Here is a 17,876-nt window from a genome sequence, read left to right as displayed (position 1 = left end):
CTTTCCATGCGTAAAATGTCCGAAGAGGAAAAGAGGTAAATAGAGGAGCACTCGCGTGATATAGTATGCTAGACGTCATTAATTTCTATTTCAAAAGGACGGCGCAGCGTTTAATACGCTTGCATCGCAGTTGCACCGACCAATGTCGACGGCCTTCATAGATCATGGCACCTCACAACGACATCGCTGCGAGAAGGTTCTCAGCATTGAAAAGGACGCTGAATAAGAGCAACACTAAATCAGTCGAGATTGAAAAAAAAAAAAAAACATTTCTCTCAACATTCTATACTTGCATTTGTTTCGTGGAAGAATGCTGATTATTACCGAATACAGTGTGGGGGCCAAACGTTAATGTTTCTGAATGTTAACCGTCGCGGTTGTCGCTACGTATTTGCGTGTTTGGGCCGTTTTATGTGCTGGAGAAGTTAGAGTGGCTTAGTTTTTGGTTCAGCTTGAAACAGAACAGTATATACGTACCCTTCTTTAGTGACGAATGAAGGAGTTTACCGGAGTAGAGGCTTAAAAAAATCCGTGCACCAGCTGCGACGTGGATTTCAAGGTGGCGCTGCCACCGGTATTTCGTTTTCTTCGTAATTTCTGGCTTACCACGCCTCGGATCAAAGTGAAACGCATCTATTTATTTGGTATTACAGAAACGCAATCGACCAGTCCAGCTGAAATATTTTTACTTTGTAGTGTCGCTTTTTACACACGCCTCACGAGGGTTTAATCAAGTTACATAGGCGGAAAACTCTTTCGGGCCTCTCTCTCTTCTTTGTGACACGTAACACATTTCGTGGTATTTCTTGCTGATTTGTTAATGAAACAGACTGCAAAATTGGCCGCGTTGATTTTTGATGTACTTGGGACGTGGTGTAAACCGTCGTCTTAATATATATATATATATATATATATATATATATATATATATACGTTTGGGTTGGCCGGACGTTGACGCAATCGCTGAGGCCACAGAAATCTATCAAGAAAGGAACGATGGCATCGCCATCCGTTTTTTTCTCACGTTTTCTCTTTTTTCCCCCCTTACCAAGCCTCCTCTAGTACTCACCTGATACTATTCAGTCAGTGCAATCTGCTGATCTAGCTTAACGTAACATATAGCGGTCCAAAAAGATGCACAAAGAGAGAAGCGTTGTATTTGCAGCCTAGTCCGGCAGAAGAGGGTCGTTAATCTGATCTGGTAACGGTAACTTGTAGTGGTGCTTTCGTAGAAACTTCTTGCAACCGCAGCTGCTGCGTTATTTCGGGTTTAGGCGCGTCCGTCTGTAGGCAGACTTTAAATGATGCATCACCGTCGCATTATTGCGGCAATTATAAAACGAAATAAGCTGTCGAAAGAAGGAAGCCTTTGCGTAAACCAACGGGAGCCCGCAACTGAGCCCCCAGAGTTGTTGTCAGGCCAGCCCCGACTGTTTTGGGTGGCGCATAAGGATTCTCTTGGGTGACCTGTTGCTTTGCTTTCTTTAATATTTTGTTCTTAATTACTGGACGAGCCCGGCGCGAGGAGCCGGTCAGGTTGGTGCAATGTCAATGGATAAAGGATTCAGCGAATCATCTCATTCCAATCCCTAATGGAGGCACGTAGAGAAAATTAACTAAACGGTTCATTTCATCAACGTGAATGTTACTGGTTGGTTTAAACAAAATATTGGAGAACGCTTAAGCTTCGCCTTTAAGAGTCGAACGCGAAAACATTGAAAGTTCCCGACTGCTTGTCGCGCTTCTCTGCAACTGTGGCTTTCTTTTTTCACCACCTTCGCGTCCGCGCGCCGCTGTCGAGGAGGCGAGCGCCATCTGGATGGGGTTTTTGCAAGGAACCGACCGGGGCGCGCCACTGTATGAATGGTAGAAATGCTGGAAAATGTGTTTGTGTTTCAGTTTCCGCGTAACAGAATTATGTTTTCTCGTACATTCGAATTACAATCTGACAATCTGACGCGTCTGTAGGTTGTGGTTAAGTCGTACTTTACGATTTATCTGACGCACTTTGAGAAATTCAATTAGTTCACTAACGCCTCTGCGCCACGCGGAGGGCCTGCGTGGTCGGGGAGGTTCGGGATTATTTTATCGGCCGTTGACGCCGGCGCAAACGCCGACACCGACACCGACGCCGGATTTTCTGCGACACGGGGCCCTTAACGCTATCGCTTAAAAAAAAAAAAAAAAAAAAAAAAAACACCTAACTTTCTTTAGATTAATCGTTAGAGGACGCCTTCAAACTTCGTTGTTTATTTCGTTTCTCGGGGTTAACGGTATCCCACTCGAAGCAGAACTATAAGTTTATAAATGGACGATCACTTCGTATCGCACACGCTAAACGTATAAACAGAAAAGTGTTGATGGGCCGTGGCATAACGTAATGGAACTCAAGCAGCTGTGCAGATACGCCGTCGGCGCGGAACCTTCGGCGTTGGGAAGCTTTTTTATTTTTAGGCGTCGTTTCGGCCACAATCTCATTAGCGGCCCCCCTTGAGCCTCTCATTGAGACGCCCTCAATCTGCTTATTTTCCCCCTGCGGGCCTTTGCTACGTGAAGGTGTCAACCCAAAAGCAGACACGCCATTCCTCTTTCTCCGACAATGGGATCGGGGCGCGCACTTTCAGCATGTCATGGGGGCACACGAATTACGAGCGCCAATCCTCCGTCGCATATTTTCTTCTGCATCACTTTCGCGCTGTTATAGACGCGTCGATCGTTGCTTCTCAATATCGGTCGTGGCGAGTCGTGCCTACGCCGTTACGAAGCTCGCGTGCACTTACGTCACTGTTGACGTTGAATTGTTTGTCTGCTCAAGCACATTCTTCGCACATAGCGTTCATAGCGTTCGTTTGAATCAGAGGTCATTTTATTGTTATGATTTTTTTATACTAAGCACGTTTTTCCCACTCTGGTTGATACACCGTGACATATACCTACAGCTAATGCGAGATATGAGAACAGCAGCATTACATTATGCTTCATTAGTATACTGCATATTTCAGGGGGAGCATTCATGCCGCTCTGAAACATTGAGCGGACGGAACACGCTTTAGAGGCTTTCGTTTCCATCGTCAACTGCTGCGGGCCCTTTCTTGCTTCCTTGTTTATATTTTTGTACAATAATAAGTTCTGTATACGGGCTGATGTATGCTGATGTAATAATAATAATAATAGCGGCAGGCAGTGACAATGAGCGACAAATCATGTTCACATGAAAAAGTAGCATATGTAACTTAGCGCCCTTAAGTTCTGTGTACGCGCTGTTATATGCTGATAATAATAATAATATTAGCGGATGGCAGTGGCAACGGGCGACAAATCATGCACACATGAAAAAGTGGCATGTGTAACTTAGCGCCGTTAAGATTGATAGATGAAAAAAATTGATACTCCTCCACAAATTGTACAGAAGTACACGATAAGGACTTTTCGAAAGTAAAAGTTGGCATTCCACACGTTCAAGTAGATAGGAACTACAGTTTCCTAAACTTGCCTCTGCCTCGCGGATTTCCGGGGAACTGATTTGGTTGATTGAGGAAGGCCGTTGAGAAAAATACGTGGAGCGCCAATGTATGAAATCTTTTAAAAAAACTAGGAGGATTCAATTCCACAAATACATCTGTTAGAAAGTTCTTAATGGAGAAACTAATGAATGTATTTTACGTAATGAATGAACTGAATGATTATCACACAATATTTAACGTGCGCTGGAGCTAGTAATGTAGCAACACACATTTCTTTCCTACTGATCTAGCTTTAGGAAAATTTTGTTTGCCTTTGTTGATATATTGGAAGATTTTCGTTAAAGAGTTTTTGTTTTTAAAGCCTTTCGTTGATTTACCGTGGAACTTTCATTTATTATGCAAGAAAACCGTCTGCCTGTAGCTAATCTCGAAAAGCACACATTACTCGCTGTAAACGAATTACGTGTGCGCGCATCGCTCATCTGATGTTACGGCAGCTCGTTAGCAAACACCCTTTATCGTAGCGGTACCGGCGCTATTTCATGTTTTAGACAGGATATCTTTTTTTTTTTCAGTTATATTACCGTATCTGGCCGCAGGCTTCGGTATCTGACGCTTTTTGCCCTGTATGCAAAGATACCTCTTTTCGACTAGCACGTTATGTGGCCTGATGGTTCTGCTTAAGTTATGTAACTCGCTTTCCGTTTTCATATTTGTGTTTAAATAATTGAATTTTCACTCTGCTGTGTTGTTTCGTTCGATAGACTTCGGTACTTGTCAAAATACATTGAGCGGCCATCCCCCAATTTCTCTCTCCCTGCCTCTCACTCACTCTCTTTCTCCATAACCAGGGCCTAAATAATTTAAGGATTCCTTTCGCTCGATTCTTTTCCTTGCTTATCATACACAGTTCACGACCGGCCGATCCTGGCGATAACGTTGATGTAGTGCTGCTCGCACCACTGACGAAGCACGCGATGTAATAGCGTTTTAATGTAATCGTTACATTGTATATACCAGCCCGGTTCAAACTTCTCGTATGGGATAACCAATCCGATCGTTTCGTGTGTTGCACAGGTTAGCCGCCGACTGCTGCTCGAGCGGGGATAACCTCCGCCAAGAAGGATGCCTGGGAGTCGCCGCTGTTGCTCCTGACGACGCTAGCGCCCCACAGCAGCCATGCGCCGCAACACGCGGCGTATGCTGAAGCTGGCGCTGACGGCGCTGGCGTTGGTGCTGTGCACCACGCTGCTGTTCCGCAGCCTAGCCGGCAGCGGGAACCAGGTGCTGGACTATGTGCCTGGCGGCGCCTCCTTCCTGCCCAGGGCGCCACGGGAACCCAACGCCGGCGCCGAGGTTAGAGCCTGCCGCCTGTCTATAAGCCTCGCATGGCCTGGCCTTTCTGACGTGCGACTTGGGGCGAAAAGGGGGAGCGGTGGGAGGAGGGACTATACGTCTCACCCATAGAGTTTAATTCCTACAAGAAATTACTAGAGGGAACTTTGGAACTGTGGTGCCTACGGGAGCTGTAAGTTTGCCTTTGTTCAGCCAGTATGGTAACAATGGGTAGTGCGAGGACCGTTAAATTTGCCTAAATTTTTGTCCTGATTTCGAACGGCTCGGTAGCTTTGCTAAGTTATCACTTTCAAAAAGCTCCTGCATATACGAAAGCGACAATTCGCAATGCATATGTTTGTGCGAAGAAACTTATTATGCCTTCCTGCATTTGGAAAACTACGATTTCTTGGAAATTCGGAAAGGTAAAGCGCTGCATATAACGCCACGTGAACGTCTCAAGCCACAAGCACGAATATTAGACAAATACATGCACTACCCATCATTCACGCCGTGTAGCTGAACGATGGCAGCGCCACAGTTGCCTCTAGTAGTGTGGCCTCACAAATTACGTGCAGTGCGGCGAACGCTGGGGCTCGAGCGTGTCACCCAGTCGGTAACAGGAGCCGTGACAGCGTTATGAGAAGGGAGGAGGGCTCTCGCCCATTGTGCGCTGCTAATCCTTCCGTGAAGCTTCCATTAAGTCGGCGTGATCATTAAGGGTGATCAGAGGCGCACATCGCACTGCACGGTGTCGGTATTTTGCAAAGGTCCCACTTCATTTTTCATTATTTTCACCCTTCGTTACAGCATTACTGTCATACTGTTATTTGTTACTGCATTACTGTCTTAAGAAAGGAATAGCAAGTGAAACGGGTCGTTAAAAAAAAAAAATCGAACCCATTCACGCGTATTAGTACAAACTGGTACGAGCTTGAATAATACTCGCCGAGTAGCTTGTACACTTTTCCACTTTGTACACTTTCCGCTCGTTCAATGTGCAACTAAATTTGTTCGCCTGACTGGGGTATAATTTGTTTCAGTCTGATGAAGTATGCTTCGAATACTTTATTTTTATTTCAGAAATATTGGCCACTAGCGATTTTGAATTTGGCGCCACAACCTTAGCGACGGTGCCTTAGCATGTCGCCGCGGATTTTGAACTATTTTCGCTTGCTTTAGCTGTTCTTATATAACAAAAAATGTTCTCCAAACTCAGCTGGTCGAGTCTTTCGTGCCTCTACAATGTGCTGTAATATTTGCGTATCGATCGACTAATAACTAGACCTGGGCGGACGCTGTTCAACTTTTATAACGTCACAATAGTACGGAAGTCAGCTATCTTTCGTTCTTGCGTAACCCGCCGTGGTGGCTTAGCGGCTATGGTGTTGCGCCGCTAAGCACGAGGTCGCGGGATCAAATCCCGGCCGCGGCGGCCACATTTCGATGGGGGGCGAAATGCAAAAACGCCCGTGTCCCGTGCATTGAGGGCACGGTAAAAATCCCTTGGTGGTCAAAATTAGTCCGGAGTCCCCCACTACTGCGTGCCGCATAATGAAATCGTGGTTTTGGCACGAAAAACTGCGCAATTTAATTCAATCGCACTTGCGTCATTTTTGCCTTACGGAGTGTCCCCTCGCGCCGAGACTGGGATATGTGGTCTACCAGAAATGTAATTCATTAATCCATCCTAAAGGTGTGTACTGACACATATTTTCGAAGCTGTACTAAAGCTCGGCCATATACGCTTCTCGCTCGGCAAAGGGTGACACCTAGCAAACACGAAGGTTGGAAGCACTTATAAGGTATTTTAATGTGATACTGAAGTGCAGGACCTCACGTCATCGACATTATTGTGACGTCATGACTCAGGGAAACATTTGCTGACGTCTTACAATGATAAAGCTAGGCTTGATGTTGCAGCTCATAATATATATAGTAAACTATCCAATGTATAATGACGTAATGACGCGTACACTTCAGGTACCGAAACCGAAACTGGTTCGGAGAAACTAGTGTTGCGGTAAATTGGTATAGGGCGCTCTGACGCTTGTTTATGTTCATGCTTTTCTGAAACGTGGATTTCATTTCTGAAGATATGCTTATAGCTGCAGGTGCAATGTGCAGCGGAAGAAATAACAGGACGTATCTTGTTTACTTGTCTCCCGGAAGCTAATGAAGAATTCACGGGCTCGTGTGCGCAGTGATTAACTTCAAGGCTTGCTTAGTGGCGATAGTGTAGCTTCGTAATAAACGACTTCGCGCGTATAGTTCTTCGTTCGCCGCAGTAGAGAATAATTGTTAAGGCTGAAAGTCGGTGAAACTTTTCTTGCCTCGAGAAACGCGTCTAGAATGGGTGAAAAACGAACACAGAAGATTTATGGCACCGCAAGTAAGGTGAAAAGTAGAGTAAAAGGAAGCAACATTAGACGCTGCCGCGCTGCACCGCTATCGCGAGGGAGCAAGAATGTGTGCGTGCGTGCGTCTTCGTAGAACAGGGACCTCGCAGTACCTCTGAGAAAATATATACGGAAAGAATGAACAAGTTAACTTAAAGCATCTTCTTCTTTTCTGTCTTTGGTTTCGAGGTGTTGCCTTCGCGAAAAAGGAAGAGGAATTGTTAGGCGCACTCGGGAAGCGAGGAGCGACCAATCTGTTGCTCCAGTCGAGCCTACGCTGCGCGTCCCCAAGTCGTTAGCGCCTGCAGAGAACCCTCCGCCGCAGGGACTTGCGTAGGCGGCCGCATCTTCGCTTCTTCGGAGGGACGTCTCCAGTTTCCGACCGCGGTGACTTTCCGCGCTGGGGAACAGGTGGCTGCTTGATGCCAGTACCCTCTGCATGGCAAAGACATCACTAATATACACGTATCTAAACAGCTAGTCTGAGAAAGTTGCTCCAGTGGAGCCTATGCTGGGTCTAAATAAATTAGTCGACAAAAAGTGTAAGGCCACGAGTTCGCAGGCTGTCAATGGATGGTTTCATCTATAGTATTCGCAGTAAAATACTGGCACATACGCGGTGACCCAAGTTGGCATCAAATAGGTTCATTGTGTACCAGCACAGACCGAGTGGCACATACCCAGTACTACAAGTCGGCGTCAGAGGGTTTCTTCGAACAGCGGTACCCACCCAGTCTCGCGTCTACAGTGACCCCATGTCGTTCTGAAAGAGGTTCGTGGAAGAGTGGATCGTATGTACACGTTGCCACATACTCAGCGACCCGAGTTGGTCCGATGGTAGATTTCGAACCCTGTTACCTCATCCCAGCAACCCGACGCGCTAACCATTCGACCCCTGACTACCCAGTGACCCAGGTACACGTGGAAAAACGGTTAGTTACAAAGGTACATAGATACAAGCATAGATAGCCCTCGGAAAATGCGTGAATGCTAACGCATTAAAATGAGCTTATTAACGACTTCTGTTCTCTGGGTAGTGTGTAGACTGCCAAAACCTCTCCGCGGCCGTGCCTTGCTCTGCACGAGATCAAACTCGGCGCAACACAGGGTTCAGTTCTGTGACCCGTTTTATTCGTAATATGTGTTAGCGACACAGGAAACACGCCTTCCACTATCATATTATTCGCGGATGGCTGTACAGAATAATTAGCAAGACTGAAGATACGAACGCATTACAATTAGACCTGATAAACTTGTATTTAGATGCCACCAGTGGTGGGTGGAACATTTCTAAAACAAAGGCCACGATGTCTACCAGAGAAAATAACCCTGAACCGAGCTACTATACGCAATTCGGGCCATTTCTGTTCAAAGTGTATCCACATTTTGTTCAAAGTGTGTCCTCGGAGTCCGATTAACTTCTGATATATCCTGGAACGAGCACATTAATATAGTAACTAGTAAGGCATTAAGGACACTTGGGTTCATTTGACGCAACTTATATTTGGCTAACTCTTCTGCTGAGCTAATAGCATACACTACGCTCGTCCACCCGAAGATAGAATACGCCTCGATAAATTGGAATCCCCAATTGGAACTGGAACTGGAACTAAACTGGAAGCAATACGAAAAAAAAAAAAAGAGCATCATGATGCATCTCAACCAAATATTTGCGCACATCACAGATATCAAGGAATCACTTTCATTACCCTCGCTTCAAAATCGCGGACTTTTCTAACGCTATTATCAAATATGCATGCGCTTTATCATAGTAAATCCTTGTCGCACGAATCTCACATCCACGGAGCTCATCGTGTTTTTGAGCGTTTAAACCACCCCTATAAAAGTGCAGCCAAAGAGAGTTACGTCCAAAGGGAGTCTACGTTCAGATTGAGTTATACCGAGCACGTACCGAGGATTCACAATGGCGTTACTTTCCGCTGCTTTCCATGCATTATCGTTTATTCTTTTGCATGAAATGTTTTCTAGTGCACGGCGTTCCCCCGAGGATGAAAGCATCAAAGACACCGCGCGCAGTTATCACGCCCACCGTATATAGGGCGCGGCATCCTTTGACGCTGCATTCGGGTCTGAAAATACCCTGGCGCTGCTCCGACAAGTGCCTTAATAACGGTAGAAACGACGTACAAATGTGGGTTACGTAGTATGCTGATGTGAGAAGGAAAAAAATATCTTCGAAACAGTTTCTTGATATTTTTGAGTGGTCAGTCGGAACGCAGTCTGGATAACACATTTACATCGCTCTCTGGGGTTATTGGGAGTGTATATATATTGAGGAACCATCGAACTGTTTCGTGGATGATGTTGGAGCAGGAAAAAGCGACTGACTTTGAGATCGTGTTGTCATCGTCTAGCGGCACGCCGTCATTTTTTTTTTTTTGTGCCGCATGCTTTAGTCGCTCGATCCCCGTGGCGGTGTACATATTTTTCGAGGACGCCTTTGAAGTGCGACGTTTGAATTGAATCGCCTGCCGTTATATGTCTAGTTTTGTGCAGTCTGAAATTCGCCTTAAAAGCGAGGTGAATGTATACAGTAAACTAAAAAAAAAAATGTTGGGTTTAAAGTGCCGACACTGCGCAGGGGGTTGTTAAAGACGCTATAGCGAAGGGGAGAGAGAGAGAGAGAGAGAGAGAGAGAGAAATAGAAGAGAGGAAATGCAGGGAGGTTAACAAGACGCACGTCCGGATTGGGAATTATCTTGAGCACCTCAGGTGACCGTTCCGGCTCTGCTATTGCGTGACGGCGCACGCTCGACTAAGAACAGCACAGCTGTTAATACTCGTGAAGGGGTGTTCTTTAGTATCAGATAATTCAACACCTTTCATGAGCAGCGAACTTTTTCCACCCTGTACGTCTTCTTTTTTCATTTCTTCTTAACGCAGTCGGTTTCCAATGTTTACGTTGTTGTTATGTTGACAGCGTGGTGCATAACGTGTGGTACAAGATACATTGCAAACGTTTTTATCGTAAATGTAAAAAAAAAAACACCGGCAAAGAAAGACGAAAGGCAGCGCGGAATGCCCATGCCAAGCGAAGTTACGACAGTCGTTCCCAAGCGCCAGAACCCTCCGCTAACCGACAACACTAACGCGAATGAACAGCGGTTTACGGCAGCGGTCCCGTCTGCCGCCCAGGCAACAACCGCTCATAAGCTGCTGGGCTTCCCAGAGCTCGGGGCTATACGCCGATGGAATCTTTGTGCGAGGAAAGCGCCGACAGCCGGTCGCCGCAATAGACGGCCTCATCGAGCGTCAGAGAGAAACGTCGACGACATTTCCACTCCGCCAGCCGCATTATACTGCTTTTGCCCCTGCGTGCGTCGCGTCGCCACTGTGCTCCAGTCATCCAGCCGTCGCGAAGCAGCTGCCGGAGGTCCGAGTGCTCTCATTACGGCGACGGGACGTCGACTTTTCCTTTTCTGAGGCTCGCGCGTCCACTCGTTGCCGTCGATTCCGGACTCGTCGTCGGTTGGCTCTCCCTTCTTTCTGTACTTAATGCGACGAGCCTCCGTTGCGATGACAGATGCGCAGATTGGAGGCCGTTCGGTGTGTATGGTGCGGGGCGAGCGTTCTCCCAACGGTGGCGGCATCGGGGACTGCTGCGTGACGTGCGCAAAGGTCATCGACTTGTTTCTTTAGCTGTCGTGCGAGCAGAGGCGCCACTACTTTGCCATTCATGTGGCCTTTTCTTCGGTGTAACGTAGAAGTCTGTGGCAGGAAAGCTTGGCGTTCGAAACGGCTTATTGTGGCATGGAAAAGGGCGAAGGTGGGAGAAATCGAGAATCTGCGTTATCTATATGCGCTGATGCGTCGGTCTGTGCGATGTAAACTCTCGTTTCTTCAGTCTTATAGTGTTTCTCCTGTTCTGAAGGTTTCATGATTGACAGACTAAGTTAAATGTTAAATACTTTAAGAAATTAATCGCGAAGCCAGCAAAGGACACGAAAAAAAAAAAAAAAAAAGAACGAAAGGAAAGTTTTTCAAAAAAAGTTCTTCGGATCTGTTTTTGTAGTGCGCCTATTTTTACTTTCTCTCTGATTGACGTTAAGAACTGTTCACATTTAGCTTAGCTTTCTGTTTGTTTTCAGTGCTACATTTTTCAATGTGCTTTTTGTTTTGAGGAAGTATGCGTTTAGTGGTCTCGTGTGCATGGGGGCACGCATATATACAGACGGCGATGCAACTGCAATTAGCTTGCACGGCGGATGTACACACTAGTCATTCTCCACAGCGCCTGTCCGGCGTCCGCTCCTTCTCCCTTGCGTTCACGTTATCGTCGACGCTCCATGCGCGCCAGCCTTGCTTTGTCGTTAAAGGCACCATTACGGCGGTGGCGTTGACCTTCACGGTTACTAGACAAGCGTCACCAGTCAGGTAGTTGGTTATGCAGTGAAGCCAAGGAAAACAATGGATATGAAGTTTTCTTTATAATTTTTATATTTCTTTATATTTACCGGGTTATGCAGTGAAGCAAAGGAAAACTGTGGATATGAAGTTTTCTTTATATTTTTTACTGAACTGTGTAACTATGTGATGATCAAAGATGCGGGAAACTTTATATTCTCATTAAAGGAAAACGCAAATGAAAGTAAGAAAGGACAGCATAGCCGGCGGTTGGGGAGGCGAACCCCACAACATCCTCATTACGCATCGATAGTTCGCTTTACCCTCGTGGCTCTGGAAGAAATAGCGGAATTCATATCAACCAGATCACAGTAATTGATTACGTGGCTCTCTTGGCTGTCGTTTCATATTCGGGGGAAAAAATGAGATCAGGCAGGGACGCTTTCAGACAACGAAATATCGACGGGTCTCCAGCGACTCTTGACGGTCAAGTCGAACTCTTCCCCTAAACATGGTGGATGTGGCCAATTTATTAGAGCAGTCTGCTAATACAGCAACATGAGCTAGCTTGTGCTTTATTATTGCTTTATCGCTGTTCTGTTGTTGTTCTACCGGGCAAGCCTCATTTCCCTGCTGCATAATAACCATGTGACTGCATTTTGTGGCGCGCCATTTCATTCCACCTTTCTCAATGCTGGTTTGTACGTTGTCACATCGCAGTTATTCCCAGTATCGACCGCTGCAGGCGAGCAGGTGATAAGAACAGAAGGTCTGAAAACAAAATGAATTGTTACAAAATACAGCCTCAGCGTGACATAATTGCATGACGGAGTAGATGCTTTGCAGAGTGCCACATAGTCTAGGTTTTCTCCTTTCTTTTTTTCCTCTGGAATCAATAAATTCATGCCCAGAGGTTGCAAATCAAACAGTTTCTAGGCTTACTCAAAGAAAAAAAATATTGGAACATTGATTGTGATGCAACATGTAAGGACCGAATCGCCATCCGAAAATAATGAAGCTTGAGACGTTCGATCATCTGTTTTCTTGAATGGCTTTGTCTGCTGCGTAGCAGCGCAGGCCGTGTAATATACGTGGCTAACGCTATACGTCGAGAGAAAAAAAAAAAAAAGAAAAAAAAAAAAACGAAAGAACCGCCTCGCACATGCGTGTCTTTCCCGCGCAATCCAAGCTTGCGGCCTTGGCAACAGGTCTGTATATGTGCGTGCATCGTGCGTTGCGTTACACACTGCAGAGGCCGGCCTCGTGGGTTTTTGCGGCGACGCCGCTGCCGGCGATGGCGGCAGTGAGATTGCGGAAGTGGCTTTCGCGGTGAGAATAAAGAACAACTCAGCGGGGGGAAAGGTTAGCGAAGTTCACTGAAGGGGCTTCCGCGCCGCGTTTCTCCTAGCTCCCCTTCTCGAATTGCCGTCTTCTTGGCCGGCCAGAGAAGTGGGCCACCGCCTCAGCGAATGCACGCGTGGTCCGTCTGTCTGCGGTCAGGACGGGTTGGACCGGTCGCTTCCTCGCAGCCTACCCAGCACTTTTGCCTGCTGTTCGTGGGATCCCCCGCCGGCGCTGCTTCCGACGTTCGTTTTCTCGTTGTTTCTTTTTCGTCGTAAACGTAGACTCCCGCTCCCCGCGTACTCTTCCCCGCCTATACCTCTGCCTACTTTTGCGTCATCGCTTGATTGCACGTTGTTGCGTTCCGCGTTTCCCTTTGTTTGTTTCAGCCGGCCGGCGCTGGTTCAGCCAGGGGCTGTGGCGTTCTGCTGCTGTGGGCACACGGTTGCGGGTTTGACTCTCGGCTGCGGCGTCCGCGTTCTGACGGGGAGAAGATGCAAAACCGCTCGTACATTTTAGATTTACCTGCGCTTTAAGGAACCATAAGTAAATTAGGTTAAACATAGAGCGTGCGGCATTTCTAGTATAGCGGAGTTGTTGCTTTCAAATGTTCAATCAATCAATCAATCAATCAATCAATCAATCAATCAATCAATCAATCAATCAATCAATCAATCAATCAATCAATCAATCAATCAATCAATCAATCAATCAATCAAAATCTTTCATTCCCGTTCTGCACGTTCCACACTGCAGGAGCCAGCTGGCTGTTTTCAGCTCAACCTGGACGTACACTTCGCCGATTCACAATTGAAAAAAAAAAAAAAAAAAAAGGCTGTCGGGTGTGCTAGGACAACGCTCAATATAAGTATTTGGAACTGTAGGTAAAGGGGCTAACATCGCTGACGTAAGCCACGTGGCTGCACCTCGTGGCCGACGGGGGAAACGACGCCTGTGTTGAAACCGGACTCTCCTGCGTAAGCGGGGCTGTCGTTCCAGCGATGGTAGATCGATAAGATCGAATTCAGGGTTGAATTTTCGTTTCCATTTTCTCAAGGTGCGGTCTACAAGGACGAAACCGTGGTGGACGGTTTGACACGAAGCTTGCGAACTGGTCTGCGGGGAAAAAGTATAGCGTGTATGCGATATGTATCCTAAACCAGTCTCTACACCGACGTGGTGTGGCGGCAGATGCGACTGTGTCCTTGGACGTGCGCACCAAGAGAAGTACATAGTTTCTTTCTTTTTCTCAGAATTTTTGCCGCTACCGTTCGTGTCACGTATCTAGTAGGTCAACGTCATCACGATATAGTCAGAGCTAGGCACGATATATAAACATTAGCACTGAGGCTGTTGATACTTGCAGATTATTGTTTCAGGACGCGTTTCGTCAGCCGTAAATTGCTTTTGACTTGCAAGAAAGCAAACAAACCAAGACACACTACTTGCGTCAGCCAGTCAGGAACGAGTACCAGAAGGTATACGTTCCTGCATTTCCCGCCACTAATTCTCTCGTGCGGGGCACGCTTTGATCGGAGGGATCACGGAACGGTTAGCAGCGCACAATGGTCAAGCCCTTCTCCGAGATACGCGGCCGGTTCTCGTTCCTCTCTGGCTGATGCGATATCCGCGTCATAGCAGTCTCCGCAGTGCACGGCGATTGTGAGACGGAGCGCACAGCTCCCGTTCGGTGGCGACCTTACACAGCGCAATGAACCGGAAGCAGTATATGGGCGCATCGTGACGGTCTTCTGCGTCGTTCCGAGAGAAAGCGAAGGAGTGCACACAAGAGCAGCTAGGCCGGAAACCGTAGGGAACGTGACCGTTATACCCCTCTCTCGGCGCTCGTAAAACGGTGCGGCTTTGGCTTCGACGACTGGCCTGATGGTGCCATTAGCCTTAACGGTGGCGGCAGGGGGGGATTGCCTTTTCGTTTTGTCAGGTTGGTAAAGGGACGGAGGCTGTGTGTGAGGCGAAGTGGCCGACGGGTATAGGCGGGTATCTTTCTTCGACTATGCGGCGGTCAGGCCAGGGATCCTGAGCGTACTTAGACTTGGCTGCTGAGTACTTGCAAGTGCGGACGTGTTGTACACGGAGTCGAAGCGAAATATGTACGACATATACCTCGACTCAAACGCAGATACATGGGACATGCCTGCGTTTTGGGACGAAGAAGCGTGCGTGTAACGGGCGCTCGAGCACACTTGGGTGTCTTCGTGAATTTTCTGTGGAAAACACGTGCTCGGCTACCGGATTCCACGGCGTGATTGCTTTGTAGTGCTGCTGTTCCTTTTCTTTGTTTCGTTGTCGTGTGCATATAAATTGCTTCTCAGTTTTCCTAATTAACTGCGATTGCGAGCTAATAAAGAAGAAAAAAAAAAAGGAAGAAAAGCTCTCGTCCCGTGTTTTTTAACCGAGTCCCGCGTTTGCTTCTCACTACAAATTCCACATGAATCGCTTTCGGCAGCACCTGTGCCGAGTTTTCGGGAGGGGAGCGCACGGATTAGTTGAGAGGATGCCTTGTCCCGACTTCGGCGTAGCGAGAAATTGCCCACATGCCGTCGACGTGGGAAAGCTCTGGAGAGAGATTATATAGATGCAGCGAGCGAGAGAGCGTTCCGGTTTCCACTCTAATGGCTCTCTAATTAGCGTAATTCGGAAAAGTCGGCCGAACGAGCACGCCAGGCGGCGGTCGCGGCCGAGCCGCCGGATGGACCGAGGCGGCGCTTTCATACGCTCAGTCGCACGCCTGGCAGCGATCGCTCTTCTGTACTAGCGTAGAACCGTTCGTTGCAGCCCCCCTTCGCATGCGAAAATCCTTTGCCGCGCGCTGTACTTTGCGCGCGTCCCAATTCTGCACGTGCGTGTCTGTTAGGTATGCGCTCCTTCGAAGAAGCGCGGACATTGGCGCCAGAGTGAAATGTGAGCGTTTGCCGCTCAAGGCAGGTTTCTTGCACGCTGCTTTGCTTTAGCGCTGTTTGGAATTAGGCAAATGAATGCAGGTGCCAATGCTCTGGCGCTCGCGTGGGAACGCGAACACGGATCTTCCTCTGTGCTTGGGGCAGCTGGGGCGTCTGCGATGTTTTGTATGCGTATATCTGCGCTCGTGGCTTATTTCGGGCAGGAATGCTCGAGCAAGTCGTCCGTGGTCCGATGCCGGGTGCTTAGATAATTCCGGGCTAATACTGCTTGCGCGCGCGCGTGCTGCTTTGCATGCGGAGGCTCGGGGATCCGCTTAATCTCTCCAGAAAATAGAGGAGAGGGAGTTTGGATGAGGGGAGGTTTCACGCGAATGCAGATTCCCGGACGAGTGCTATCGGCCATCATTGCGCTGTATTTAGGCCGGATATGTGCAAAGTGCATAGCGTTTCGATTGAATAGTCGAATGATTTCCGCGGAAATCTGCAAGGTGAAGACAATTGGTTATGCCGACCAAGCTGAAAAACATTATCAAAAGCTTGACGTTTCGACCCCCCCTACGCGGGAGCTTTGCGAACAACGCTCCCGTTTTTGTTCGCCTCGGTCGACGTCAGTTCGGTTTCCTTCACGATTTTTTTTCTCGACCAGACGAGGTGTCGTGAGACTCTCGACTTCATCAAATTGGTTATATGTATCATCATTATGGTGGGTCGCCGTTTCGAGCTGTCGATTAGGCAGATACCCGTGGCCGCGCACCATCTTGGTGGGCAGAGCAACTGTATACCGGAAAGGTGGTGTTGCTGTGTATATGTTCCGGATTAGAACACGTTTGCTTTCTACTGCAAAACTTCTCGCCAATTCCTTTTCCCGTTTTTTTTTATAGTTTCATGCTTCTTTAAGGTGAACGCCACTTCACTTCCGTGTTTTGTTCAAAATAACAGCTTCAAGCGTGGCGGTGAATCATTACGCTCTTGCGCAATGTTGTCCGCTCTTCGGAAGGCTCCACTACAGCTTACCAATTTATGTTCCTCCAAAGTATACTCTAGCCGTCAATGACCTACAACGCCTCTTCGTCGACAGACGTTCGCTTTCTCTCTCTCTTGGTCGTGTTGAACGGCGCGCACCGATGTCTACTTATTTGCCTGTCGAACTCCTCTCCAACCGCCTCCGTGGAGCCGCTCGCCTTTCGATCATCTCTTACCGCCTATAGCGGAGAACGGTCCGTCTCCCTAGCTCTGCCTTCACCTGCGTCCCTATAGCTTCACCCGCCACTTGCTGGAGTGTGGAGGAGACGGGCGCACCGCGCTCCAAGAGCAGGAGGCACATAAATCGTTCGCCGCCGCTACCGCCGAGATTCGCGGGCGGTCGGCTGTAAAAGGCGTCGGTTCATCGGAACGAGTTGAACACGTTTATGGATTGTTTGCCGGAGCGCAGCCTGGAGTGCTCTTTTATGGCGGCCCAATCGCGGTTCGGATGGCCCGCGCGGGCTGCGAGGTTGCGCGGAGCGGGCTGGCCGAGGTGGCATTGAGCGATGTCTCGGGGTGGCACTCTCACGTGTATGGATCGGGTGCGTTCCCGAGCTCGCCGATCCAAGCGCTTGCCTCGGTTTGTTTGCATTTACCAGGTTTCGCAAAAACTGCGGCCGGGCGGGAACGCGCGCGGCGCTCGACTCCTCTCGGAGCTATACTTGCGGCTCGTTTCAGGCTATACGGGATGAGCCTGTATTGGCTGTCCAAAATGCGTACCCTATTGTCCTAGCTCTCGAGTTTTTGTGAACCTATGGCATCTGACGTTTTTCGGCAAACTAGACTAATGTTTCTTGTCAAAGAGGACTAGTTAAGGTAAGGAACTGCGACGGTTTGTTCAGGTTTATGAGCGATATGGTGAACTGTTCCACGGCCGTGTTTCGGGAGGTGTGTATCTAGCCACCCCTGGATTGTATGACGCTCTAATTCGCGACATAGAATGCTTTCGTCTGTCCCATTTGCTTGAATGCAACTAGCTAAGTGGAAGCGACTGCTGGCGCGCTTCGATATCTAGTTTTTTCAAGAAG

The 17,876-nt window shown here is 48.0% G+C and overlaps 1 protein-coding gene across 3 annotated transcripts in view; it reads left to right on the top strand.

Moving 5' to 3' along the window:
* LOC119450039 (putative polypeptide N-acetylgalactosaminyltransferase 10) overlaps positions 1 to 17,876 on the top strand; it is a 156,231-nt gene that overhangs the window by 29,194 nt on the left and 109,161 nt on the right. For all 3 annotated transcript variants that reach the window (XM_037713390.2, XM_037713391.2, XM_049665601.1), the window contains exon 2: positions 4,542 to 4,820. In XM_037713390.2, coding sequence (XP_037569318.1) covers positions 4,644 to 4,820 — 177 coding nt within the window. In that variant the 5' untranslated portion in view covers positions 4,542 to 4,643. The remainder of the gene's footprint in view (positions 1 to 4,541; positions 4,821 to 17,876) is intronic.

This window comes from Dermacentor silvarum, chromosome 4 (genome assembly GCF_013339745.2).
Source record: "Dermacentor silvarum isolate Dsil-2018 chromosome 4, BIME_Dsil_1.4, whole genome shotgun sequence".
In the NCBI taxonomy this organism is placed as follows: Eukaryota; Metazoa; Arthropoda; class Arachnida; order Ixodida; family Ixodidae; genus Dermacentor; species Dermacentor silvarum.
The sequence above is the reverse complement of the archived record's forward strand: the minus strand, read 5'-3'. Positions and strand labels throughout refer to the sequence as shown.